At 41.0% G+C, this 27,080-nt stretch overlaps 2 protein-coding genes across 2 annotated transcripts in view; one reads left to right on the top strand and one right to left on the bottom strand.

Moving 5' to 3' along the window:
• The window catches only part of LOC111145232 (phospholipase A2 group XIIB), a 40,135-nt gene extending 27,837 nt beyond the window's left edge, over positions 1–12,298 (top strand). The window contains exons 4-5 of the mRNA XM_022500000.1: positions 10,843–10,936; positions 12,011–12,298. Of these exons, the coding sequence (XP_022355708.1) occupies positions 10,843–10,925 (83 nt within the window). The 3' untranslated portion in view covers positions 10,926–10,936; positions 12,011–12,298. The remainder of the gene's footprint in view (positions 1–10,842; positions 10,937–12,010) is intronic.
• Positions 416–27,080, bottom strand: LOC111145231 (oncoprotein induced transcript 3). Its single transcript, XM_022499997.1, has 9 exons — positions 27,020–27,080; positions 22,650–23,024; positions 21,754–21,861; positions 16,837–16,959; positions 11,987–12,109; positions 10,111–10,271; positions 8,055–8,470; positions 2,649–2,748; positions 416–589 (listed from the first exon to the last, which is right to left on the bottom strand). The coding sequence occupies exons 1-9, from the start codon at positions 27,078–27,080 to the stop codon at positions 416–418; spliced, it is 1,641 nt and encodes a 546-aa protein (XP_022355705.1).

Below are 27,080 nucleotides of genomic sequence, written 5' to 3'. Positions count from 1 at the left end.
AAGGAGTTATTGGGTATTTAAGTCATAATTTCAAGCAACTATTTAATTTATTTTAAGTTTGTAGTTTGTAGTATCATGCCCAACTTTTGGTTGTAGTGGTTCTATTGTATCCTACACTGGGTGTTTTATTGTAGGGAGGAAACATGGGAAATGGAATGAGCTGCTTTCGGAATGGACAGTGCAGCTTTCAACATCAGGAGGATGAAGCCCCATGTGGGTCAGGTCAGTCAGCAGTGAAGTGACTTTTCCCAGTCCAGGGGCCCAAATCAGAATGAGTCCGTTCTGGAAGTCTGTCTAAACCCACAGTATGAGGTTTAAAGAATGCCGTGTTCTAGGGTATTGACTGATGTTCTCAGTGGGGAGAAGTTCTAAAGAGGAGGGCAACCCAGAGCCAGGAGTCAGGTGTGGGGCGGTCCTAGTCCTCCCAGTCGATCCTGATCGGGCCACCTGTCAGCATCTGGCTCTGGGGACCAGCTGTATCCTCTCCTTCCACTGCCTCACGACGTACTCGCCGGTGGCAGCCCTGGGCACAGCGGGAATGCTCATCCAGCCGTCCACAGACAAGAACCTGGCAGTGCAGAAACACTTCCTAGAAAGACCATAAATGATAATTAACAAAAATAGTGATAACAGATGCTGCTTGTAGGGCCCCTTCTGGAAGCCAGACACTCGCTACACCAGATGTTTCATATATAGTATCTCATTTCATATAAACAACAGCCCTCTGAGGTGGATGTCGTCATCCCCATTTTACAGATGAGGAAACTGAGACTTAAGTTAGACAACTTGCCCAGATTCACACAATTGGTCAGGTGGGCAAACATATGGAGTCATGTGAGTGATCTAACCCCGCCCCCCCCAAGCATAACTCCTGCCTTTGTATAGGGACAGGAGAGACCTTCGAGAAGGGAACACCTAATAACGTTAACATCTTTGTTCTTCACATCAAAGTCTGGGAAAAACATCGGTGCCTGCTTGCTTCTGTGTAAAATAACAAGTTCTTTGTCCCAGCTTCTTCCTATAAGTTACCTCCCAAATCATGCTGCCTGCTTGGGGAGGGAGATCAGGATTAGCCATCATGGTTAACAGTTGTTCTAGAATAGTGATATAACAGGAAAGGACATGAATTCACTTAAATGCAGTGTGGAAAAGATAGTTGGTCTCTTAAACTTCCTTTGGTTTAAATGTTTCAACAACTCTACTGAGAAAAAACAAAGTTTCCAACTTAACATTCTCTCTATTGCCTCTTATAACCTCTGTGTATGTGTGTTTTCCAAAAATGCAGCATACTGGGACGCCTGGGTGGCTCAGTTGGTTAAGCTGCTGCCTTCGGCTCAGGTCGTGATCCCAGGGTCCTGGGATTGAGTCCCGCATCGGGCTCCTTGCTCAGTGGGCAGCCTGCTTCTCCCTCTGCCTCTGCCTGTCGTTCTGCCTGCTTGTGTTCTCCCGCTCGCTCGCTCGCTCTCTGACAAATAAATAAATAAATAAAATCTTAAAAAAAAAAAAATGCAGCATACTTGGGGCACCTGGGTGGCTCAGTGGGTTAAAGCCTCTGCCTTCAGCTCAGGTCATGATCCCGGGGTCCTGGGATCAAGCCCCGCGTCAGACTCTGCTCAGCGGGGAGCCTGCTTCCTCCTCTCTCTTTCTGCCTGCCTCTCTGCCTACTTGTGATCTCTGTCTGTCAAATAAATAAATAAAATCTTTTTAAAAATGCAGCATACTCAATATGCATGTAAATTGTTATGACATATGACTTTTAATATCTTCTTTTTCTATATTTCTCATTTTAATAACTGCTTAATATTACACTAATAGATATGTGGTAGCCGTGTTTGGGGACTTTTTCTCCTTCTCTATAACATACAACAAAATCTCATTTTTCTTTTTTTGCTTGCTTGTTTTTGAGAAACTGTCAGAATTAGAATTTTTAGATAAAAGAATCTGATGATTTTATGGTTATTACTACATATTACCAGACAACTTTCCAGAAACCATACCCATTTATACTGCCACTATATACTTCTCCCTATAACTTTGCAAGCATTGTGATTTATAATTTTTATAAATTTAATATGTATAAAGTAATGACATAATTGTTTTAATTGGCATTTTAAGTGCTGTTTTCACTGAACAAATCACTATTTGTCTTTTCTGTGAATTTTCTGCCCATATACTTTGCCATATGACTACCACACAGGCTTTTCAACCATATCCCCCATAACAGTCTAAAATTATGATCATATAGGGGTGCCTGGGTGGCTCAGTCTGTTAGGCGTCTGACTTTTGACCTCAGCTCAGGTCTTGATCTCAGGGTTGTGGGTTCGAGCCCTATGCTGGGCACAGAAGTGACTTAAAGAAAATAGAACTTAAAAAAAAATAAAATTATGATCATATAGTATTTTCTTTGAACAAATACAGTGATTTTATTGGAAGAAAGGCAGATAATTGTGACATTCTAGATAGCTAGAATGTTTTTTTCATAGAGGTAATGCAGATCCCAACTGTGAGTTTTTCATGGAGGTAATGCAGATCCTAACTGTGAGCTCACAGAGAATGTCAACAAACAGGCACGCCAAGAAATGAGGGCCTGGCCTGGGGGTGGGGGTGGGGGTGCGGTGTGGGTTCCAAGATAAAGGTGTTCAGCTCACCTTGTGGTCTTTGCCCACAAACTTGAAGACTGGGACCTGGAAGTGCTTTGCTAGGTGGTCCCGGGCCGTGTACTGCTTCACGGAGTCATCTGAAACACAACTAACAGCAGGACAGGAGAACACGTAAGACTTGATGGCTTCAGCAGAGATGGAAAAACAATCTGGTCCAATGTGTTTAGTCCAAAGAAATGCTGACTGGGTGGAGGAGGCTGGGCTGCACTCAAGTTTTTTGAGAATGAAGGAAAAATGAAATTTCCTCCCTGCAAAGGCGTCTTCAGCCCTGCTCATGAACACCATCTGTCCCATCTCTCATTCTCTGTACCCACGAACTGGGCACGAGGACCTCTCAATACGTCAATATATTGAAGCAGGAGCAACAGCAACCACATTTCTTTCAAAGATACCTTTTGAAATGAAGATATCTCTGGAAGGCTGTATTTTCATTTGTAATACATCACAGGAATTCTGCATTCACATACTTGATGATTGGTTTGAGATTTCAAAAATATTTATTGGGCACCTAATACACACTAGCCCCCAACCAGGGTTCAAAGGTGAGCAAGCCTCAATGTGTGCAACACCGAGCTGCATAAAGATTTAAGTTCCAGAGAGAGTAACTGGTTCTACTGGGAAGGTTCAGTCTCCTCCCAATTGCTGAACTTCATTTTTCCCCCACATTTAATGCAGAGTTGTAGTTTGATAGGGTCTTGGGGTTTCCATCTCAGGTCTACTGCTTAAAGTGAAAGTCCTAGGCTCACCTCAAGGTTAGCTGGGGAAAAGAAGTCTTACTCGTTCTCAATTTTGAGACCAAGGTTTAGTATTTGATGAACATTTTCTCCTGAGAGGACAGAGATTACACTTGTATCGTCTTTCCCACTGTGAATTTTAAAAGAACTTTAAATTCTGGGTGTATTTTCCTTTTTCTGGATACCTATTAGTTCTTGTCTACCAGTCCAGGGGAAAAAAAAAAATGTGGGGACCAGAAAGAAAAGTCTATGAAACTGGATCCTTGCTTCACGTGCTTACAGACCACTTTCTAGTTCATTGCTAAGTACTGTTTCAGTGCAGTTCAAAAAACCCAATAAAACTGTTTAAAAAGAAGACATTGTGATATATAATACCCCTAGTCCATATTCCCCTGACCTGAAGAGAATCTAAATATGTTATGCAGTTTCAGTTATTTCTTGTATTTATGTTCTCATTTTCATTTTCTTGAGGTAAAGTTAATATATACCATCTTTTGATTATGTTCTATAACAAACACCTATCACATGTCTAATCTGTGCAATGTGTTCTGTTGGGAGCTACAGAGGATATAAAGATGAATATTATGGTCTGTGATGTCAAGAACTTTACAGTCTGTATCTAGGACAAAAATAGCAACATGATATCAAAATGGCACTTTTCATCTAAGGGCCTCACCATTTTCAATTATTTTTACCTAAAAATACCATTGTTTTTCTTTAAGAGAGAAAAATGAGGCAGGAAGCATTGTTACGGGGTAATATACTACAGAATAGGACCCAGGACAAATTCTGGCTCTTGACCTGGTGTTTGCTGTGATTAGACAATGTGGTTCATCAACTCTAAGTTCACGTGCTAAAAGAAAGTAAGGATGGAGAACCTAGATGTCCATCAACAGACGAATGGATAAAGAAGATGTGGTATATATACACAATGGAATACTATGCAGCCATCAAAAGAAATGAAATCTTGCCATTTGCGACGACGTGGATGGAACTAGAGGGTATCATGCTTAGCGAAATAAGTCAATCGGAGAAAGACAACTATCATATGATCTCCCTGATATGAGGGAGAGGAGATGCAACATGGGGGGTTAAGGGGGTAGGAGAAGAGTAAATGAAACAAGATGGGATTGGCAGGGAGACAAACCGTAAGTGACTCTTAATCTCACAAAACAAACTGAGGGTTGATGGGGGGAGGGGGATTGGGAGAGCGGGGTGGGGTTATGGACATTGGAGAGGGTATGTGCTATGGTGAGTGCTGTGAAGTGTGTAAACCTGGCGATTCACAGACCTGTACCCCTGGGGATAAAAATATATTATATGTTTATAAAAAATAAAATTAAAAAAAAAAAAGAAAGTAAGGATGGTATAGGATAATCCAAAATAATCGATTACTCAAAAGTTGTCCAATGTTTCACTTTGGAATTCAATGTTTCTTTTTCTGGAGATTACCTTTCTAATTCTACTTTGCTGAGGTTTGTACTAAGTTGCTTTGAATTCTCTGAGCATACGCCAACTAAAACTGGAGAGAGGTGAATGAGCTGTGTTAACTATCAGGGGGAAATGACCTGATTTAAATGCAAGCTGAGGACAATGAATAATCAAACAATTTATAAATGTAAGCTTACTGCATTATGTTTATTTTAGGGCTCTGGACTTGCTTCAGATGATTATTATGATTAATGTCCATTCAACAGTTCATTTGACAGCTATTTAATGACCCTTACTATAGGATAGGCATAGAGGGGAAAAGAAAAGGAAGGGAAATTTCCAGCTCAGGGCAGAAGGAATCAAGGAAGGCTTCATGGAGGAAAAAAAAATCCAGCTGAATCTTGAAGGAACAGGGAGAGTTAGGCAGGAAGAAAAGGAGGAGATTTCTGCAGAGGAAATAGCAGGTGCAGCGAGGAAGGTGTAGGAAATAATAGAGTCTGGGAATTACCTGTAGTTCCCTTTGCTGGGAACAGAAACTGGAGAGGGCAGAGGTCTGTGTGTGAGGCACTGTGAGCCAAGCTCAGAGTCGGATTTTATCTGGAGGAATCATCTCACAGACACCATTCCAGTACTTTCCATTATTGTGCCAGAGATGGGACCATTTGCCTGTTTACTAAATAGACGTCTACTGCTGTGTTTTTTAATTCTTGCCTCTGGCTTTTAAGCATTTTAATTTCTCCTGCAGCATTTTTTTTTTTTTTTTTTTTTAGCAATTCTGTATGTGCTAAGGGCTAGAAAATTAAAAAGCACAACTTCTTAGAACTCTCTAAAATAAAAAGCAGATAGTCCTTAACTGAGCATCTGAATAACAAATATATAAATAAACTTTTCGAGCTTTACTAAGATTGTAGATTACATGTTTTGTCAGTAAGCGAGTTATGATTATGCATTTATTTTTGCAAAAAGTAAATACAGGGATAGGAAAAGACTCTTGGAATGAGAGAAATGTTCCCTATCTTGACTGTAGTGATGGCTTCATGAATGCATACATCAGAACTTACCAAACTGTACACTTTCAATGTGTATACTCGTTGTATGAGAATGGTACTCCAATACAGCCATTAAAAAAAATAAAGGAACCTACATCTACTCCCCACTAAAAGTAAATCCATTCCTTAATCTCCTTAGCATTAGGTATACAAATTTAAAAAAAAGAAATAATAAATGTTTCTTCTACTTTTCATTTTAAAACTTTGTGGAGGTAATTTTAAGATGGCAAGAAATCCAAAGAACTACAGACACCTATGAGACCTGTTACTGGCCATGCAAAGCAGCTCAGAATGATACATTTTCCATGTTCTGAAAACAAGCTAAGGGAGGCTACAAGTACTCTTGCTGGCAAACAGTTAAATTTACCAACCAAAGGAAATCAAGAGTCATCAAAGGTTTTTAGCAGGGATCTGACTATATATATATTTTTCCCCCCCAAATTTTTAACATTTGTTTGTCTTTTGACCGGTTACCCAGGGATTCTTAGAGCTGCGATTTGAGAGTTGGGATTCAGGGGGCTGTCATGAGGCTGTTTTTGCTATCCAGGTGAAAGGTAAGGGCTGGAATTAAGACAGAGCGGAACAGAGAGAACAAGTCTGGGGGTACTGCTTCTTCCACAAAAGCCTCTTGGTTGATCCCATGTGCTTTAAAGTTGAACATCCCTGTGCAAGAGACTGACGGCAGCAGATGGAGGATGCCTGAGGTGAGAGAGCCAGTAGAGAAAAACTAAGCAGACATTTCAGAGTCCATGAAGCCCATTAGCCCAGAGCACGGCCCAGGTGGTGCTCTTGTAACACCATCTCCCTTTCATTGAGCTGCGGGTCCTGACCCTACCTGAGCTATGTCCCACCTGACACTGAGAACAAGGAAGAAGCTGTTAAGATTCTACCATGAGTATGAGGTTTGCGTGTCATTTTCCTGGGAATGTGAGCAATGGGTGTGACAACTGCTAGGCCTCCAACAGGCTCGTGAGACACACACAGTTCTCAATCCAGGGATCTTTAGGAAATAAGGAAATCTCTTTTGTATAAAACAAGCAAACAGGTGCACCTGGGTGGCTGAGTGGGTTAAGCTTCTGCCTTTAGCTCAGGTAATGATCTCAGGGTCCTGGGATCGAGCCCTCCATCGGGCTCTCTGCTCAGCAGGGAGCCTGCTTCTCCCTCTCTCTCTGCCTACTTCTGCCTACTTGTGATTTTTCTCTCTGTCAAATAAATAAAAAGCAACAACAACAACAAAAACAAGCAAACAAAAACCAAATTTCACTTGATTGTTCTTCTCCTAAAACCTTCTAAGTAATTCTTGTCTCTCCTTCACTACCAAGCTTCCTAAAAGAGTTGACATTTGCTGCTTCCTCTTCCCCATCAGCTTGCAATTATCTGCCTTCCCCCAGCCCCGACACTCACACTCACGCTCTACCCTCTCTCTGATCAGGTTAATCAATCCTATGTTTCCAATAGAAACAGGGATGGTTCTTGGTCCTTTATCTCTCTCTAGTCCTGACCTTGTTCCTGGGTCTGATACACATTTCCAACTGCCCGCTGACCTTTTCTTCCCATGTATCCTGAAGACATTTACAATTCAACAGTATTATCTGGACTTGTCGTATTCAATATTTCACCTCAAATCTGCTTTTCTCCTTATAGCCTTCCATCCAGGTTAATGGCATTTAGTCAGTCATCCGTGCTAGACCCCTTGGAGTCATTCTCAACTTCCTGCTCCCTCACCAGTTTTTACCTCCAGTGTCAATAAATGGTTTTTGAGGGGCACCTGGGTGGCTCAGTGGGTTAAAGCCTCTGCTTTCAGCTCAGGTCATGATCCCAGGGACCTGGGATCAAGCCCCGCATCGGGCTCTCTGCTCAGCGGGGAGCCTGCTTCCTCCAATCTCTCTGCCTGCTTCTCTGCTTACTTGTGACCTCTGTCAAATAAATAAATTTTAAAATCTTAAAAAAAAAAATAAATGGTTTTTGAAACAATTCAGAGCTCACCGAAGTGCCCTATTGTTTTAGGAAATGACCAGGTATGCTGTGCACTTAGAAATGGGGTGTGAGTCTATGGCCCCCTGAACACGCCTGATCTCGTCTGATCTCGGAAGCTAAGCAGGGTCGGGCCTGGTTAGTACTTGGATGGGAGAAATAGGGTGTGAGCTGGGGATAATAAATCGTGTAAGCAGCATAATTACCCATCCTGGATGAGGTAGTACTTCAGGATCTCATCGATCTTGGAGGTGGGGGTGGCAAAGCAGCTCTCTACCAGGCTTTCTAAGCCATTCACGTGCACCACAGGCTCAATGCCAAAGTAGAGGGAGTCTCGAAGCTTGAGGGTGGGCAAAGCTTCCCGGTAGGGCTCTTCAAACTCATTGTCCTTGAAGATCTCCAGAGTGAATGGGAAGATTCCATGGCTGCGGCTCATGATTTCCAGGGGGGTATTTCGAAGGTGGGGAACGTACCCTTCTGAAATGGTGTACAGGCGTGGAAACTCGCAGGTCACTGGGATCAGCACTTTGCTGGTTCGGATGATGATGTCCCCGCTGCTTCCTGGGGTCTGCTTGGGTAGGCCTGTCACAAGGTTGCTTGCCACAATCTTGTCATTTACCACCTGAGCCAGGCCAGGGCCAGGAGAGGAAAAAGACTGTATGTCTATTTCTCCAGAACTCCCCAATCCACCCTATCCCACCCTCCCACCCAATCCCATTCTTGACTGTAACATTCTCCACACTTCTATTTACATCAAAACAATTAGAGATTTGGTTGCTGAAGCTCGAAGGCTTTTTAAAATATTTCTTCTCCTCTTTTCAGCAAAATGCTCTGACTGTTAAGAATTTTATATACTACTCCATGGTCAACCCACACATTCCTTTGGAGTATTACTCATTAAACCTGAACTATGCAGAATCAGCAAATTCAAAGCTCTGGTATTTTAGGAAAGAATGGCTTCAGTATATTATTTTTTTTTCTGGAATCCTAGACCTGCTGATCAGGCTGCGGCCTGACCTTGTGCACAAGGTCCACAAGCAGAGAACTTTAGCTACCGCATTTATGCAGACAGCTTTCAGTTCTTTATCTCCAGCCTTGTCTGCTCCCCTGAGGGCCAGCAACTCCAACCCACCCCAGGGCATTTCCACTCGATTATTCACAGATACAACAAACACAATTTGCCTGAAGTGGGACCCCCTTCTCCTGGGATAGCACCCCCATATCCCACCCCAGGTCTCATTAGATTCCTGATTTTCTATTCATCGGATTCAATAAATAAATATTTGTTTAATTAAATGGTTGCAAGAACCGTGGCCCTGATCTTCTGGACCCAGGTCCCCTTTATTTCCATCCATCTCGTACACTGCTGATCTCATCATTACAGCGCCTGCAACCTCACTCTGGGGGATAAAGCCCAAATATCTCACCCTCACACACAAGACAGATCCTTGGAAGCACAGTCTTCCCCCACCTACTTCTCCAGTTTCCTTTTCCAATACATGTTCCTTGCCAGTCAGTCTACACTGCCCATTCTCTCAGCATAAGCCTTAAATATTCCCATCTCTGACACTGGCTCACTTGTTTCCCATCTGAAACGGCATTTCTTTTCCTCTCTGTCTGGATAAGCCACACACAGGCTTCCGCCCCAGTTCAAGGCCCACTTGTCTTGACTGCTCCAGTGTTGGTCCCTTTCTGGACTGCAACGGCGCCTGTCGTCTCTATCACTGTTTCTTATTTATATTGTGTGTGTGTGTTGTCATCTCAGGCCTACTGCGTATGTTCCCCAAAGTGAAGAATCTTATTTCATATCCCTCAGACTCCGGTGCACATTCTTAGATGAAAGTACAAACCTTTTCCCTCTACCTAGTTTAACACTTGAACTCATCTGTTTACCTCATAAATGAACCCTCATCAATTCTTTACTTGTTTTCTTCAAGTAAAAAAATTGGTCAGAGGAGATGCAACCAGCCTCCTGTTGCTGGGGCTGATGCACTCAGGGAAATGTCTGCTATATCAGAGAGACAGGACTACCAAAGAAAGGAAGGAGCAGAATTCTTCTCACCTCCCTGTGTTCACAGGGCCTGGACCACAGCAGATGCTCAATAATACACGTGTTAAATGAATGGCATACGAGTTTTTGAGCTGCATTCTTTCATGTGGAAATATTTCATCTATGACAAGCCACATAGCATACCTCTGTCAACTACCTCCCAAATAACTGACTTTTGGTCATCCCCCAAGTGTCCTCCAGCAAGAACCTACATCAACCACCGTGCCACACGTCTTGAGGGAGAAGAGGATGTTGACGTGGGTGCCATTGGACACTCCTCTGCAGGAGGTGTTGGTCAGGAAGAGCTCCAGACCGCCAACCAGGTCCCTGGGGATGCTCACTTCAATGGTATTCGACTTGCACAACACGGGGACTGTGGCAGAAAGGGGGCACTGTTAGAACGGAGAAATCTGAATTGGGAGAAGGATAAGGAACGCTTCTAGGAGAAATAATTTTGCCCTCCCACAACTTGAGCTTTTTGTTCCATCCTCAAGGAAATCTAAGAGACTCAAAACAAGTTGGTGAATGAAACCAGGACTCCTAACTCCCCAGGCTGTGGTCAAATAATTCTCCTCAAACACACTGATCTCCAAATGAGCAAATATTGCCCGTTTTGATTCAACATTTATTTCAAAGTATGGATAGCGTAGTTCTATGAACTGAAACACCTCACAGAATAACCTTTAGTACAAACAATTTATTGTCAATACAGAAAAAGTACTGCTTTGATATATGCTTAAATTACATAACAATACTGCTTTGACTTTACCATTAATTATGTCTCATAAAACAGAGGTAATAAAAACAACGTTAGTGTACTTGGGGAATAATTCCAAATTATCCTTGCATTGTTCAGTAAACCATAAATGCTGACTATAAATTCTACTTTAACTTAATATGAAAAGGATTGCTTTTCTTTAGTGTTCCTGTGCTCACTTTTCCAGGCTCTACAAATATCCTAAAAGGAATATTTATGGCTACTGTCAGAAAATATGTGAGAATATATCATAACAATGACACAGCATAAAGAAATCAAAGGTAGGTGCTCATTAAATACTTGCTAGATGGATGAGTTAAGATTCTGAACATAAATAACTCGATTTCCAGAAAATAGTTGTCAGAAGATTGTTGATGCTCGTGTTGTAATTGTAGGGAGAAAAATCAGTTCTCTAAGGCTTTTAGCTTAGTTTCACTACCCAATTATCTGTTAGAAAAGAAAGGAACTGCATCAGTGTCTTAGACTTCAAAATTAACTACTAATTATACTACTAATAATCGAAATTAGGGGGGGAAATTCGTAAGTAAAAAGCAAAGGAAACTGTATGACCCAGCAATCCCATTTCTGGGCATATATAAAAAAGAATTGAAAGTTGGATCTCAAGGACATATCTGCGCACCCTTGTTCATAGCCGCATTGTCCACAATATCTCAACCATAGAAGTAATTCAAGAGCCTATCAATGGATGAGTGGCGAGACAAAATGTGGTATATAAATACAATGGACTATTATTCAGCCTTACGAAGGAAGGAAATCCTGCCATATGGTACAACATGGATGAACCTGGTGGATATAAGGAAAAGGGAAATAAGTCATTCACAAAAAGACATATACCATAGGACCCCACTTACACGAGGTATCTAAAGTAATTGACTTCATAGAAATAGAAATAGAATAGTGGTTGCCAGGGCGGGGGTGCGGGGGGGAGGGAGGAATGAGGAATTGTTCTTTCAAGGATATAGAGTTTCAGTTTTGCAAGACAAAAAAGTTCTGGAAATCTGTTGCACAACCATGCGAATATATGTAAACACTACTGAACTATACATTTAAAACTGGCTTAGGTGGTCAATTTTCTGCTCTGTGTTTTTTTAACTACAAGTTCTTAAAAAGCAAAGGAAAATTAACTATTTGGTAATATGTTCTTAGAGAGCTTCTCTTTTGAATGATCCCAGAGTAAAGATGCAGGGATACCCGCTGGCGAAGGAGCTGGTGTTCTCATAGACGAGAATCTTGACCTAGTTGAGTGAGGAAGGCAGGGAGGTTTGGGGCAGGGCGGGGTGGGGGGTGAGGAGCAGAGGTTGAGCCCATACCTTGGCATGTATGGTTATCCTCAGAGAGCACCAAGCCCCGGGGACATTCACACTGGTAGCCCTTCCCGGACACGAGGCAAAGGTGGCTGCAACCACCGTTGTTACTGTGACATCCTTCAACGTCTGCAATAAAACCAAAGGAAAAGGACATGACATTGCAGGCCTCTTCCCCGAGGATTCTGGTTCTTGGGATGGCACTTGGCATCAGGGAATACACTTGGCTCGCCACAGTATCACTGGAGCCTAATTCAGTCACTGAGTCATGTAGGGAAGCCCACAAAAAACTGTTTAAGTGAGTTGGGGGGAATCGGAGGGGGAGATGAACCATGAGAGACTGTGGACTCTGAGAAAAAAAACTGAGGGTTTTGGAGGGGAGAGGGGTAGGGGATTGGGTGAGCCTGGTGGTGGGTATTAAGGAGGGCACGTATTGCATGGAGCACTGGGTGTGGTGCATAAACAATGAATCTTGGAACACTGAAAAAATAAAATAAAATAAAATGGAAAAGAATGTGATTGCTACGAAGAGCAATCTTACAACATGCACAAGCTCTAACCTCTTCAGCTGGTCATTTTGTAGAACGTCCTTCAGTCTGGATTTGTCTGTTTTTCTCAGGGTGGTATTACAGTTTTGGGGAGGAAGACCCACAAGTCACTTCTTAATTGCTGTAATATTTATGGCACCCATTTTCAAATTTTATAGAGTATTACTGATTAGAGGGGAATGACAGAATAGAAATGTAACTAGACTAGTTAGGTGGATGAGTTAGTTATTGTCAGTTGGTTGGATCGCCAGATCTTCCCCTCAAATCTCTAGTAATGGTGGAAATGGGATATGTGTCTCATGCTGACAGCACATAAAAATGAAGCCTGGACAACACACTTGGTCCACTCTACTAAGCTCTTTGTGACATACCTCTTTTGAGAACATTTTTAAAAGTTCCCTTTTAAAAAGTTTTGCATTTTGGGGGAGCACTTGAGTGGCTCACTCAGTTAAGCATCCAACTCTTGGTCTCAGCTCTAGCCTGGATCTCAGGGTCATGGGTTCAAGCCCCACCAAAAAAAAAAAAAAAAAAAAAAAAGGTAAAAATTTTGCATTTTCAAAAAGCATACTCAACCAGATGGACAAGAAAAAAGGATTCAATTGAAAACTAAAGGTACTACCACATGATTTCATAGTTAGTAGAGAAAAATTAATGACTTTTGTGGGCTCTAGACATTATCTTTTATCAAACTCTGGCCCACTATACAACCTTGTAAGTTTTCCAGGTACACAGCCACACCCATTCATTCATCTATTATCTATGAGGGTTTTCTCACTACAAGGCAGACTAGTTTCAACAGATTCCATATGATCCACAAAGACTAAAATATCTACTTTTTGGCCTACACAGAAAAACTTGCTGCCCTTGTTCTAGGGGTAAGATAAATTTATAATTTTTTTTTAAGATTTTATTTATTTATTTGACAGAGATCACAAGTAGGCAGAGAGGCAGGCAGAGAGAGAGAGGAGGAAGCAGGCTCCCTGCTGAGCAGAGAGCCCGATGTGGGGCTCGATCCCAGGACCCTGGAACCATGACCTGAGCCGAAGGCAGAGGCTTTAACCCACTGAGCCACCCAGGTGCCCCCAGGGGTAAGATAAATTTAAAAAATGCTCTCAAATCATCTCAGATGGTCAAGGAAAGATATAAACTGATTTCCAGTTATAGTCAGAATTCTCAGTTCAATAATAGTAAAAAATATATATTTCTTTGGAACATCAGTAAATTAACTGGGGATGAATCAATTTTTGTGAAACATACATAGAGTGTAAATTTACAGTGAATTAATCCTTGCAAAACTTAAGAAAGATTAGGCTATTAACTGTTTCTAAATCTGGATACTTAAAAATGATAAAAGTACAGCTAGGGGTTTTTGAAACAGCTGAACATGATGTATAACAATGTAGAAGACAGTGTAAAAATACACTATAAAGCATTAAGATCAAAATTAATGGGACTTTTTTTTTCCCTAAAAGTGATCTTCCTGGGGTCCTGGGTGGCTCAGTCTGTTGAGCATCTGACTCTTGATTTTGGCTTGGGTTGTGATCTCAGGGTTGTAAGATCAAGCCCCACGTAGGGCTCCACACTCAGTGGGGAGTCTGCTTGGGATTCTCTCTCTCCTTCTCCCTCTATTCCTCCCCCTGCTCATGCATGTGCACGCTCTCTCTCTCTCTCAAATAAATAAATCTTAAAAGTCAATCAGTAAAAATTATCTTCCGTAAGTCATTTAATTTCCTGGGGTCTCAATTTCAATATTTGTAAAACGAAGGGTTTGGAGTAAATGTTCATTCCGGATATTTCCAGGTATAAAACTGCAAAGCACAAAATAAGTTGAAATTCTGAGTTAGCTTAAAAGATATAAGTCTCTTATGAGGATATTCCAAAATGTTTGGATAGATTTGCCAAGAGGAATTGTGGGTCATTTTAGTTATCTTTCATTTATCCTTCCATATTTTCTTCTAGGAACATAATTTTCATAATAAAACAAAACAAAACAATAAAAATTATTGAAAAGTAAAAAGAGTTTTTTATTTTAAAAAAAGTCTAATTTTACAGACTAACCAACAAAAACAAATATGTTTGAACTATCAATAAAACTTAAATGTTTCAGGGGCACATGGGTGGCTCAGTCGGTCGAGTGTCTGACTCTTGATTTTGGCTCAGGTCCTGATTTCAAGGTTGCGAGATAGACCCCTACATCATGCTCCTCATGTAGCGGGGAGTCTGCTTGAGATTCTCTTTCCCTCTGCCCCACACCCTCCCCACCGTGTGTTCTCTCCCTCTCTCTAAATAAATCTTAAAAAAAAAAAACCTGAGGGTTTCAAATATGAATCTTAAGGCTAAAGTATAACTCATGTACAAATTTTATCTTCTGTTAAAATACTTTTTGATCAGGATTATTAGGTTTTAAAATTATATGAGGATTAACAGTAATACTTCCAATAAAATGCTCATGAATAATTACAACGTTCCTCATGGAACATTTCATTAATATTCACATATGCAAAGATTATTACATAAAATAATTAAGATTTAAGGAAGATTCAAGACATTATCCTTATTCAATAAAATTTAAAGTACATTTAGTCTTGTTATAAGGGACAGTAGTTTAATATTCTCGCTAATGGTCCTTTAGTGAATAATGCAAACTTTGTTGCATGGAATAAATTATGGGAACTAGCCATAATTTTTCCTTTTGGGGTAGTATTTTATTATGTTGAATATAACTAGAATAAAGTGAACTCTTATAAACAGTATTATACCACTAATTCATTAGCCTCAGGGACAAATCATATGTCCTCTGTAAATGATAATTAAGTCATTTAGCTCTTTATATAATCTTCAAAGAGGTGGGTTTTTTTTTCTTTTGTTCCCTCAACTCCTAACATCGTGAGATTCAGACTTATTTAAGTAGAAATGGTAACATTTCAGTTGTGATAATTTGCAAGGGCAAATGTGCCTTACAGAAGGGACATTATCTAAATTTCCTATTGTTGTCACAGTATACAATTTCAACTATTTGACATACATTACAAATTCTTTTTTATTACTTAATCACGTAAAATATACATAGTCTTCCTGTTGTCGATTGAGCACCTAATGCTTGGTTTTAGCTCAGGTCTTCATCTCAGGGTTGTAGGATCAAGCCCCGTATGGGGCTCCACGCTCAGTGTAGTCTGCTTGAGATTCTTGTCTCTTCCCTCTTCCTCCCCTTCCGCTCCTTCCCCCTGCTCATGCTCTCTCTCTCTCTCTCTAAAATAAATGAAATCTTGGGGTGCCTGGGTGGCTCAGTGGGTTAAAGCCTCTGCCTTCGGCTCAGGTCATGATCCCAGGGTCCTGGGATCAAGCCCCGCATCGGGTTCTCAGCTCAGCGGGGAGCCTCCTTCCTCCTCTCTCTCTGCCTGCCTCTCTGCCTACTTGTGATCTCTCTGTCAAATAAATAAATAAAATCTTAAAAAAAAAAAAAAGGATGTTACTATCTCCCCCACAGTATATCAATCTCCAATAAATGCAAAGCATAAAGGGGGAATAAAATGGCTTCTTGTGAACCAGTTTCCCCAACCACCAAGATGGTAAGACTCACCTAACAGAACTCGGCAAAAACACAAACTGTAAGGCCCACCCCACTGAACGAAGTTTCCAGGAGAGAGGCCTGGGAACAGCCAGGTGTGAAAGCATCTGGGTGATTCTTTTTAGCAGGAATGTTCGAGAACCACTGCTATAAACCATTTATTATGCTAACACCTCTATTATCTTGCTGCTGCAGGTTTGTTCCTTAGATCTGCGGCAGAGATGTCACCTAGAAGTTATGCAGAAATGCACTATCTTTGCCTGAGCCCAGACCTACTGAATCAGCATCTGCATTTTTAAAAGATCCCATACAATTTATGGGCACATTAAAATTTGAGAAACACATAATACCCTATTTTTATTTCCCAAATTAAAATGTAGGAACCTGGATGGCTCAGTCTGTAGAGAGCCTGCGACTGTTGATCTCGGGGTTTTAAGTTTGAGCAGCACATTGAGGGTAGAGTTTACTTTAAAAAAAAAAAGAAAAGAAAAGAAAATGGCTCTCTGCCTCTTGCAAAATGCAAGAACTCCCTCCTTTCAAATATTGAAGATAAAATCAACACTGAATTCTGCCTGCAACATGACCGTCCTCAATGACAGTGAACCCCTTTTTGTCATTTCTTTACACAGCCCAACCTTGACTCTCTCCTAATGTTGGACAGTTTCATGAACATCAATCAAAGAATAAGCCAATGGTTTAGTTTGGGCTCTTGATTTGAATTCCTTTTTGCCCATTCTCACCTTCACATGTCTTGCCATCACTTCTTAGCACACGGCCAACCGCACACTCGCAGCGATACGAATTTTTCAGGTTTACACAGATCTCACTGCAGCCGCCATTGTTTTGCTCACATTCATTTTCATCTGTGGGAAAGAAACCACACCACTTACGTCCTGTTTGATGAGCAACTCGATCTTTCCCCAAGCCCCTTAGCAGAATCTTCACATCTTTCAGAGCCTGTTGATTCATTGACTCCTTGGCTATAATCCTTATAACCACTTCCATCAACCTGGTCTCTTCAACCAAGTTATTTGTCCATTTGCTCCAGCTAGAGCAGAAGGCACTTAGCCATTTGCCAATTAATCCCCTTCTAAGACCGAAACAGGCAAAATGAAGTTTTGGGGGTTTTTTTTGTTGTTACCTAGATTCACCTATTTTTTTTTTTTTTGTATGGGTAAATATCACTTTCTCTAGTGAGTTCCTGAAGATTTGCTAAATAAAGATAGACTTGTAAATCAAACTGTGTTTTAAATACATCAAAGGTGGGGCGCCTGGGTGGCTCAGTGGGTTAAAGCCTCTGCCTTCGGCTCAGGTTGTGATCCCAGGGTCCTGGGATTGAGCCCCGAATCAGGCTCTCTGCTCAGCAGGGAACCTGCTTCCACCTCTCTCTCTCTCTGCCTACTTGTGATCTCTGCCTGTCAAATAAATAATAAATAAAAATCTAAAAAAAAAAGTGGAAATACATGAAGGATAAAAAAAAGTTTTTAATAAATAAATAAATAAATACATTGAAGGAACTTATATCACAGAAGTAAATAGCTGATAAAAATTTTGTGTGAAACAGTCTTCTCTTATAACATGAACAATAGCCCTTGAAGTCTATTTTTTTTTAATATTTTTTTAAAGATTTTATTTATTTATTTGACACAGAGATTACAAGTAAGCAGAGAGGCAGGCAGGGAGAGAGGAGGAAGCAGGCTCTCTGCTGAGCAGAGAGCCCAATGCAGGGCTCGATCCCAGGACACTGAGATCATGACCTGAGCCGAAGGCAGAGGCTTAACCCACTAAGCCACCCAGGCATCCCCTGAAGTCTATTTTAAATATTGGACTATTTCCACACTATACTTAAGCAATGATTGCTAATCTTTTTAAGAATATGATGAAGGATATGGACTCTTGTAATTAAAAAAGGCATAGCTAAGAACAATTGTCGATCCCCTTCCTTCTACAAAGAAAAGGAAGCTTGGGAACTAAATGTATCATGGCTTGGGGTTGGGGTTACTGGGATTTAAACACCCATGAGGTGATAGAAGGCATGGCCTTGGGCCCAGGAAAGGAGGTGAGCTACAACAGAAACACTGCTTACCCCCATGACCTCAGAAAAGATATCCCTACACTGAAGGGGGGAGTAAAAGAACTTTGCCCCAAGGCCCACGGACACAGTAAGCAAGCCTGCTCTGAGGCTCCAGGAGAGAGAAAATCCTTCATAAACAACAGGAACCCCAAGTCAGGCCTTGCCATGGTTGAAACATGAACTTGCAGCTGAGAAATTGGTACAAAATTTGGCTTGGACCAATGAAGCTTCAATGATACCTGACAGAAGCATTTGAAAAACTGCTCTGTAGTCAAACCTCCACAAATCAGGCGGTCAGTGTGGTTCCACAGAAACACAATTATGACAGAAGGTGGTTTGCCACGAAACACTACACAGGAGGAACTGATACGCTATGAGAATGACTTGGCAAGATAACAAAAGGGTGGCTTTCAACTGGAAATAACAGAATAATCCAGAAAAATCCATAATACAAGGACTTTAAATATTACTAAGCAGATAAAAGAAAGGATAGTAACCAAGATAAAAGAAGTGAGCAAAAAGACAAGGCAGAATTGAAACCAAATAAACATAGCACTTGTAGAAATAGAAACTATAGGGATGTCTGTGTGGCTCAGTGGGTTGAGCGTCTGCCTTCCACTCAGGTCATGATCCCAGGATCCTGGGATAAAGTCCTGCATTGGGCTCCCTGCTCAGTGGGGAGTCTGCCTCTCCCTTCTCCTTTTTTGAATGATTGGAGTATGTACCTTATACCTAGAACACATGTCAATTCGGATGCTAAATTTTCATTGGAAATAGTTGATTTTGAGTTGGAGCCACTACCACCTGGAAGGTGGATGGTGACAGAGACGCTAGCAGCTCTCCTGAATGTGGCCACATGCTGTCCCAAGCCTGCGCAGTTTATCTTGAGACTGATTTTTTTTTTTAATGTGAGAGAGCAATACACTTGCACTGATTTAAGCCATTGTTATTTGGGAGTTTGTTGTCATTTTCAACCTTAGATACTCTGCATCCCAGCCATTCCACTTTTATGGGTTTGCTCTAGAGAAAATCTCACACATGCAGTATCATTTTAATGTCAATTTTAAGAACAAAAATAATGCTATATATTCTTAAGGGTGCATACACAAAGAATAAAAGCCTAAAAACAGGGACCAGAAAAATATACCCTAACTTCAAAACAGTGATTAGCCCTGGAGGGTGGAACAGGAAGATGAAAAAGGAGATGGAGTGAGATGGCTTTGCTTGTATTTGTAAAATTTTATTAAAAAGAAAAAGGAAGAAGAAAATTAACTATGGTTAAATCTGGGTACATAAGTTATATTATTATAGCATCCTGGCCAATAATGCTATTGTATTATTTTCCTTTACTCTTCACTCTGGCTGAAAAAAAAAAAAATTACATAATTTAAAATGAAGAATTAGGGGCGCCTGGGTGGCTCAGTGGGTTGGGCCGCTGCCTTCGGCTCAGGTCATGGTCTCAGGGTCCTGGGATCGAGTCCTGCATCGGGCTCTCTGCTCAGCAGGGAGCTTGCTTCCCTCTCTCTCTCTGCCTGCCTCTCTGCCTACTTGTGATCTCTGTCTGTCAAATAAATAAATAAAAATCTTTAAAAAAAAATAAAATAAAATGAAGAATTAAAAGTATCTTACATTTAAAAAAAAAAAAGGAAAACTGGCATATGCACATTAATACAAAATTTTGCCTTTAATTTCAGGGAATTCATGATGTCCCTGAAACTGACAGGCAGACCTCAGGTAAGAACTAGGGGTTTCCCCCTATGCACTGCTAGGCAATGATGTCCTAGATAAATTGTTAGGTAAAAGATGTGTATGATATGCAAATTTTGGTTTAAAAAGGGCCGTAAATAGACATATATATTTGTATTTTTTATATTTGCCTAAAAAAACCCTGGTCGCATACATAAGATAATATAAGAGATTACCTGAGGCTCAGTCAGTTAAATCTCTGCCTTCGGCTCAGGTCATGATCCCAGGGTCCTAGGATCGCATCCCAAATTGGGCTTCTTGCTCAGCAGGGAGCCTGCTTCTCTCTCTGCCTCTCTACCTTGCTCTCTAACTGTCTCACCTAGTCAAAAGTTATATTGAAACAAAAGCTGAGGGGTACCAGGTAGCTCAGTTGGTTAAGCGTCTAACTCTTGATTTTGGTCATGATCTCATGGGTTGTGGGATCAAGTCCCATGTCAGGCTCCACACTCAGTGTGGAGTCTGCTTGAGATTCTCTCTCTCTGCCTCCCCCATTTGCATGCACATACTTTCTCTCTCTCAAATAAATAAATTAAAAAACAAACAAACAAACAAAACCCACAAAAGCTAAGTAATGAAACAAAGCCTGTCTTAAAATGATATCAAATATTTTCCAAGTACACTGTGTGTGTGTGTGTGTGTGAGAGAGAGAGAGAGAGAGACAGAGACAGAGACAGAGACTGAGGGACGGAGGGAGGGAGGGAGGAAAGATTAAAGGAACCATCCTCTCCTACATCCCAAACCTTTTAGTATTAAATCACACAAAGTCCATCACGTAAAAGCCCTAACAGCTGGTATGGGGAGGCATAAACATGCTCATAGAATGGTCAGTGGGTTCATTCAGGAGGCTGAAGAAAAAAATTTTTCTAAAATAAGAATCTTTTTATCTATTTTTCAACCTAGACCCCATTCCATTCTGACCAGTTACTATTCTTCTTGAGGAAGCAGGTATGGGCCAATCCTCCCCTTCTCTCTGGATGACTTTTAAATCTATTTGAGTGTGAATACAAAAAGCTTCATAATGGGAAAAGATATGATCTTCAATCTTGGGTTTCTCAACTCTCTTTTCTTCCGGCTACAGACAACAACACATGTATACAAGTAAACAACTCTAGATTTCCTAGAAAATAACCTGACTCCCTTTTCTTGCTACTCAGAGAAACCAAAATTATGGTAGTGAAGCTGTAAGAGTTTGTCCTTAGATAATTCTAGACCAAAGTCATCCAACAGAAATACAAAGCAAGCCACATAAATAATTTAAAAATTTCTATTAGTCATATAAAAAATTCTAGTAATACATTTTATTTAATTCAATATGTCTAAAATATTTCATCTCAATATAAAATCAACATTAAAATTGAGACATTTCCCATTTCTTTTTTTGAATGAATTGAGCATGTATTTTATACCTAGAGCACATCCCAATTTGGATGTTAAATTTTCATTGGAATACTTGATTGGTATTTAGAGTCATAAAATTTACAGTTGGTTACTAAAGTTGTCCCAAACATTTTCAGTTTTCCAATGACTGAGCCAAGTATCAGCTTTTATATTAAAATTAGGTAAAATTAAAACTGAGTTTTCGGCCATACTAGCTACATTTCAAGAGCTCCAAGCCACACATGGCTAGGGACTGCTGTACTGCACAGTGCAACTTAATCTGTCCCCACACACGATATAAACTTGGTTTGAGACCTTAGTCATGAATTTAAAAAGGCAAACACCATTCTAAGTGTTTAGAGACAAAAACTAGAAAAACTACAGAGCTTTGTACCAGGAAGGGTTTGATGTGTCCTGTTGATCAGAATGGCCCATTTCTACTTTAAGATTAGTTTCTTACCGAAGCATGTCTGCTTGTCGGGGCCTAGCACTGTCCCTGGAGAGCATGTGCACTCACTGGCGTCCATGCAGGTGCCATGGCAGTCCTCGTCGCAGATGTCATAAAAATCTGTGGAAGGATGAAGTTGACCTTACATGAGAGGCAAGGACCAGAGGACACTCTCATTCATAAGAAAGCCTCATGAGTTCAATCATGAGGTATGAGTTCATGGACAACGTTGAGAGGGTTCTCATTGTTCAGGGTTTACGTGATCCAATGGAAAGGGATACTGCCCAGGGACATCTGTCATTCAGATCAATGGTTCCCAACTTCAGATCCATGGGCATAGGATCTCTGCAAATCTAAAACCTCACCAAATATGAGCTATAGAATAAAGAAGTGTTATGCCCTACTCTTCTATGTACTCTGTTTTTTAAATGAATATAGATTTTGATGGGACTAATACAAAAATTCGTTTTAAAAATACTCCCGACCTCAAGTAGCTTTTTCCCATTACATATCATTTAAAGAAATCAATGGATACCAAGCACAATGCTACCTTGTGAATGTCTGATATAGATCTTAAAAAGGAGTCCTCCATACTCAAAATGGTTGGAAATCCACTATATAGGTAACCCAAATCAACACTTCATTTTTTAATGTTTTGTTTGAATGGGACAAAGACAAAATAAAAAAGAACTGATCAGAGTCACAGCTCCTCTCCCTTTTGGTTTCTTTAAGACATTTTCGGAAACCCAAGAACAGATCACAGAAATCACAATCTGAAGTTACCTGTGGCCCTAAGTCAATGTTATCCAGACTCTGAGATACTACCATAACTGGATTTCATATGGTATTTTCCTGATGCCATCTGATGCCTTATTGGGGACGAAAAAGAGCACAGAGAAGGTACTCACGACCACAGTAGACATGAAAGCAGACACTGGGCTTGGTCAGACGGTACACATAGTAGCCTCCCAGGCAAGCCTTGACCTCCACCGTGGTGTTCCAGAGACAGCAGTTCCCGTTGAAGCTGGCACAGGCCTGGCGTTGCACGATGCCATCACCTTCTAGAGGGTGGCTGCCATTGAGCCAGACGGGGGCATGGGTTCCACAGTGGTTTTCTGGTATGCAAAAGGTGGGCATGGCATCCCCTGCCATGCCCGTGAAGCGGTACCACTCCCCATCCACGTGGTTGTCACAAAGAGGGGATCCTTGAGACTCATCGAACTGATGGTCAGTGTTCCTCCACGGCTCATTCAAACTGATGTAAGCAGAGCAAGGATCTAGGGCTGGGAATGAAAAGACACGTCAGAGGCACCTTGTGAAGTTTCTAATTACAATGGCAATAGCCTGAGTCCAGCTTCTTGATCTTACATTTTGGCTTTCTTTCTTTCTTTTTTTTTTTAAGAAAGAAATAACCTAAAACCCCCCACAGTAGCTGTTTAAGATTCTTTACATTGACTTAAACATGCTTTATAAATGCCTTTTACAAAATTATTTTGAATCTCTTTAAGGTTTAGTGTTACTTTGGGACCAAACTTTTTATCCAGAGTAATCATTTGCTAGAGGATAGTTGTTCAGACCAAGGGAAGTTAGGATTATAGTCTTGCTGAACTCTGTAGTGGTCAGAAAATATTCTGAATATTATGTTCAACTGGAGGCCATATTATATGAAAGTATGGACAAACCTGGTATCCAGAGAAAAGTGACCAGACTTGTAAGGGAGTCAAAACAATTACCAACTGGAGAAGAAGTTGAGAACTATAGTTGGGAGGGAAAAAAAAGGCTGAAGAGTATGCATCAGTTCTCACAACTCTAGGTATTGTGTTACAAGAGCAAGCACAGACTACTGGGGGAGAACCTTTTAGTTCAGGTATGGAGTAATGGAGAGGACTATGACAGTGTTGTAAGCTCTTCATCTTTGGAAATTTTCAAAAACTATTTGGATGGTCCTTTGTAAGCAAGATTGTGGATGAAAATTTGTCCTGTTGGAAAATGTGTTTTGTTAATAAGATACACATCTCATTCCACTGAAAAGGAAAAATACCTCTGGCACATGGCCACTATATTGAAATACACAGCATACTGACATATTATTACCAAAGATATTCTCAAAGTGAATGTTGGTATATATGCCATCAGCTCATTGAAAATATGAACTTTGTGTATAAACAATCAGCATGGCACCACTATGTATAATAGAGCCAAATTTCTCAAGCTTGCATTTTTAGTGCGTAAATCGCATGGACAAATATCTCATCAAAAATATTTTAATGACTACAGACACCAGTAACCCCAATATTCTCATTGTTTCTCTCAATTTCAGGGAAGCATTGAATTTATGTAGGGAAATTGTCCTTAGGAAGAGCCTATAAAACAAAGAAATTCTAGAAAGGAACACCAGCCAGAGAGTACCACCCTTTGTAATGCACAGGAGGCTGACTTACCTAACATTGTAGGCAGAGAATTCACATTAAGGCAGAAAAGTGTAGGCAGAAAATTCAGTTTTAGCAAATACTGCACAATAATTAAATATGATGGGCCATGATCATAAAATTTAAGTTGTCTAGAAAATATTTTGGATTTTCCCAGTCTCCATTTCAAACTCCAGCTCACTCTCTAAATTCAGTCACATACAGAGGAGAGTGTAGCCTAGTGCTAATGACCCCAAAGAGAATATGAAAGTATGGGACAGGAAATAAGTAGGCTGTTGCATTTTCTGGAAACAACACGTTTGCAGAGTTGCACATGGCAGGAGCCACTCTCTCTCTTTTAAAATGTTCCTGAGATATCCCAGCTGTGCCCTGGACCATATTTGATGTCACTTGAAGGCAGGGAATGTCCTCATACAGACTTTCCCCTCTCAAACTGGAAAAATTCCCTCATCTGCTCTCCCAGCTGTGGTTCTATTAAGAAGCAAGGTTTCCAGGGCAATTTCACAGGTGATTATACATTCATAGAAATAGTTGGTTGATCTTCTTGGCTCTAATTTTGTAAGAAATGGTTAGGTACTCAACTTTTAATGGCTTTTGCAGAAATTCCTAAACCGCCCTCAATAACTATTTCATGATTTATAAAGTTTTTCCTTAAATTTAACTGTCATTTCTCGTGTTATTTGTTAAAAGTTCACTTCCTCTCGTTGAAGGGGACATATGGCCCAAATGGGGGAAATTTACCCACTAGCTTCTATAAAATAAGTACATTTTTTAACTTCCCCACGCAATATTTCCCTCCCTCCCTTCCTTCCTTTCTTTCTTTTCTTTCTTACGTATTAATTTTTTTGACGGAGAGAGAGGGAGCACAAGTAGGCAGAGTAGCAGGCAGAGGGAGAGGGAGAAGCGGGCTTCCTGAGGAGCAGAGAACCCCATGCGGGGCTCTATTCTAGGACCTGGGCGGAAGGCAGACTCTTAACAACTGAGCTACCTAGGTGCCCCGCCCACCCAAGCAATATTTCCTGACATTAAATAACCCATTCCTCTCCACCCGTCAATCCTTTAATAATTGGCCACTGGTATTCTTGTTTTCAGTCTCTCCTGGGAGCCTGGAATTCGGTATTATGCACACTGCATTCTTAGTTGCCTTAGTACACATTCCTTAAATGGGAGACCTTCAAAAAGACGCCCCGGGGGTTCCTTTCAAAGTTCCAGAAAGTTCCTCAGTCTTGACCAGGAGTCCTGCCTGGTGGCCCCTCCCGAGTTCCCCCACCCCGGAAGCGCAGACGCCTGCGTGTCCCCAGGGCCAGCCCCTCGCGGCGGCCAAGTGCGGAGAGCAGAGCTCAGGCAGCGTCACTGCCCTTCCGCTCCCAGCAGTCCAGGTGCAGGGGACGGTGCCTCTGGGCTGGGTCCTGGGTCCGGAAGCTCCCTGCGTTCTTCCTTCCTTCTCCCTCTCTTCTCCCTACGCTCCCACTTTGCTGCCTGCCCCCTCCTCCTCCTCTCCTTTCCTTCCCCTCCTTTTCTCTCACTTCCCTCTCCTTCCGGGGAAGACCCCCTCCCTACTCCCCATCCCCCAAAGCTTTCCCTTTATCTCACTTCTGGCCTTGAGTCAAACGTCCTAGAAGGGCTGCAAAAAATAGATAACATAAAAAAGATCTGGGGTGGGAGATCTGTGATGGGAACAGGAGGTACTAAAGGGAGAGTAAGTAATAAAGAAAGGAAAGAAAGGGAAGTGGTAATTCCAAGGCGGTGGGGGCGACTTTTGCTTAGACAAGTCTTGGCTAATTATTGGCAGCAGATACAGGGTAATTAAACCTAGCTCAGAACTCTAATAGATTTTTTTTTTAATGTCAGCTTTAGATTTAGGGCATACTTGACAAAACAGTACAGAGTTTCCATATACGTGGTGCCATTTCCCCTATCATTAAACATCATTCGTTGGTGTGGTATCTTTTACACAATTAATGATCCAGTAGTGACGTATTATTATCAACTCAAATCCATAGTACAGATTTCCTTAGTTTTTGCTTGTGTCTTTATTCCAGGATCCCATCTAGGATACCATATTACCTTAATTTCCACATCTCCTTAGGGTCTCAAACCTATTTTTAATGTGTACCCTTGAAGGTGCTAGCGCAAGATCTGAATTATCATGAAGAAATAAATCAGGGTCAACTAAACAGAACTATACAGAAGGGCCAAGAAGGATGGCTCGCTCTGTCCAACTCAACCTCCTCTCACCCTCTCTTCCAATTAGAACTTAAATTCTATTGGAAAAAGGAGAAATGTGTTAGTAACTGGAATTGAAACTTTGTTTTGCCTTCTTGGCAACTTTTGTGCCAAGGCTGAGAAGGGAAAGAGTTTAAGATTCCCTCAGTCTATGCAATAGTCGTATTTTTCAGATGTCCAGACTGAGAAGTTCTGTGTCTTTCACGGGGATAGAGCTTTCGTTCAGCACCTTGTGTTCATTAAAGAAAAAAAAAAAACAAACAAACCTCTATCCTCAATTCTAAAGGTTATATTTTTGCTCTTAAAGTTGGAATTATAAAAGTGCCTATTACATAAAGAGGTTAGAATTCTTTCTACATGGCCTCTGAGAAATATTTATCTAGTGGAAAGCTGTTGGGGACGGTAGATCCACGGGAATTCCGGATGCCCAGGCAAGAGGCTAACTGGAACATGAAATAGGAATTCTTTGAAAATATATCTATGGTAGGTTATCATAGGTTTTCTGACACTATTGTAAAACCAGTATTTAAGATACTGGAATTTAAGATAATCTTAATCTGGACATAATAGCAAAGTCCTACAACAAAAAGTGTGTTGTGCCAAGTACTCAACACAAGACTCACCCACTGGTGATGCAGGTATCATTGTGATGAAGAGGCAGGTGAGAAGCAGGGACTGAAGCAT

This window comes from Enhydra lutris, unplaced genomic scaffold, assembly GCF_002288905.1.
Source record: "Enhydra lutris kenyoni isolate GAN:26980312 unplaced genomic scaffold, ASM228890v2 scaffoldscaffold12, whole genome shotgun sequence".
In the NCBI taxonomy this organism is placed as follows: domain Eukaryota; kingdom Metazoa; phylum Chordata; class Mammalia; order Carnivora; family Mustelidae; genus Enhydra; species Enhydra lutris.
Note: the sequence above shows the minus strand (reverse complement) of the source record. Positions and strands in the feature narration are given on the sequence as shown.

Coding starts and splice junctions, on each gene's coding strand:
- LOC111145231 (XM_022499997.1), bottom strand. CDS start 27,080: ATGCTTCAGTCCCTGCTTCTCACCTGCCTCTTCATCACAATGATACCT. Junction 8,471..10,110: donor CGTGTGGCACGGTGGTTGAT/GTAGGTTCTTGC, acceptor GGCCTGGCTCAG/GTGGTAAATGACAAGATTGT. Junction 590..2,648: donor TTGTGGGCAAAGACCACAAG/GTGAGCTGAACA, acceptor TGGTCTTTCTAG/GAAGTGTTTCTGCACTGCCA.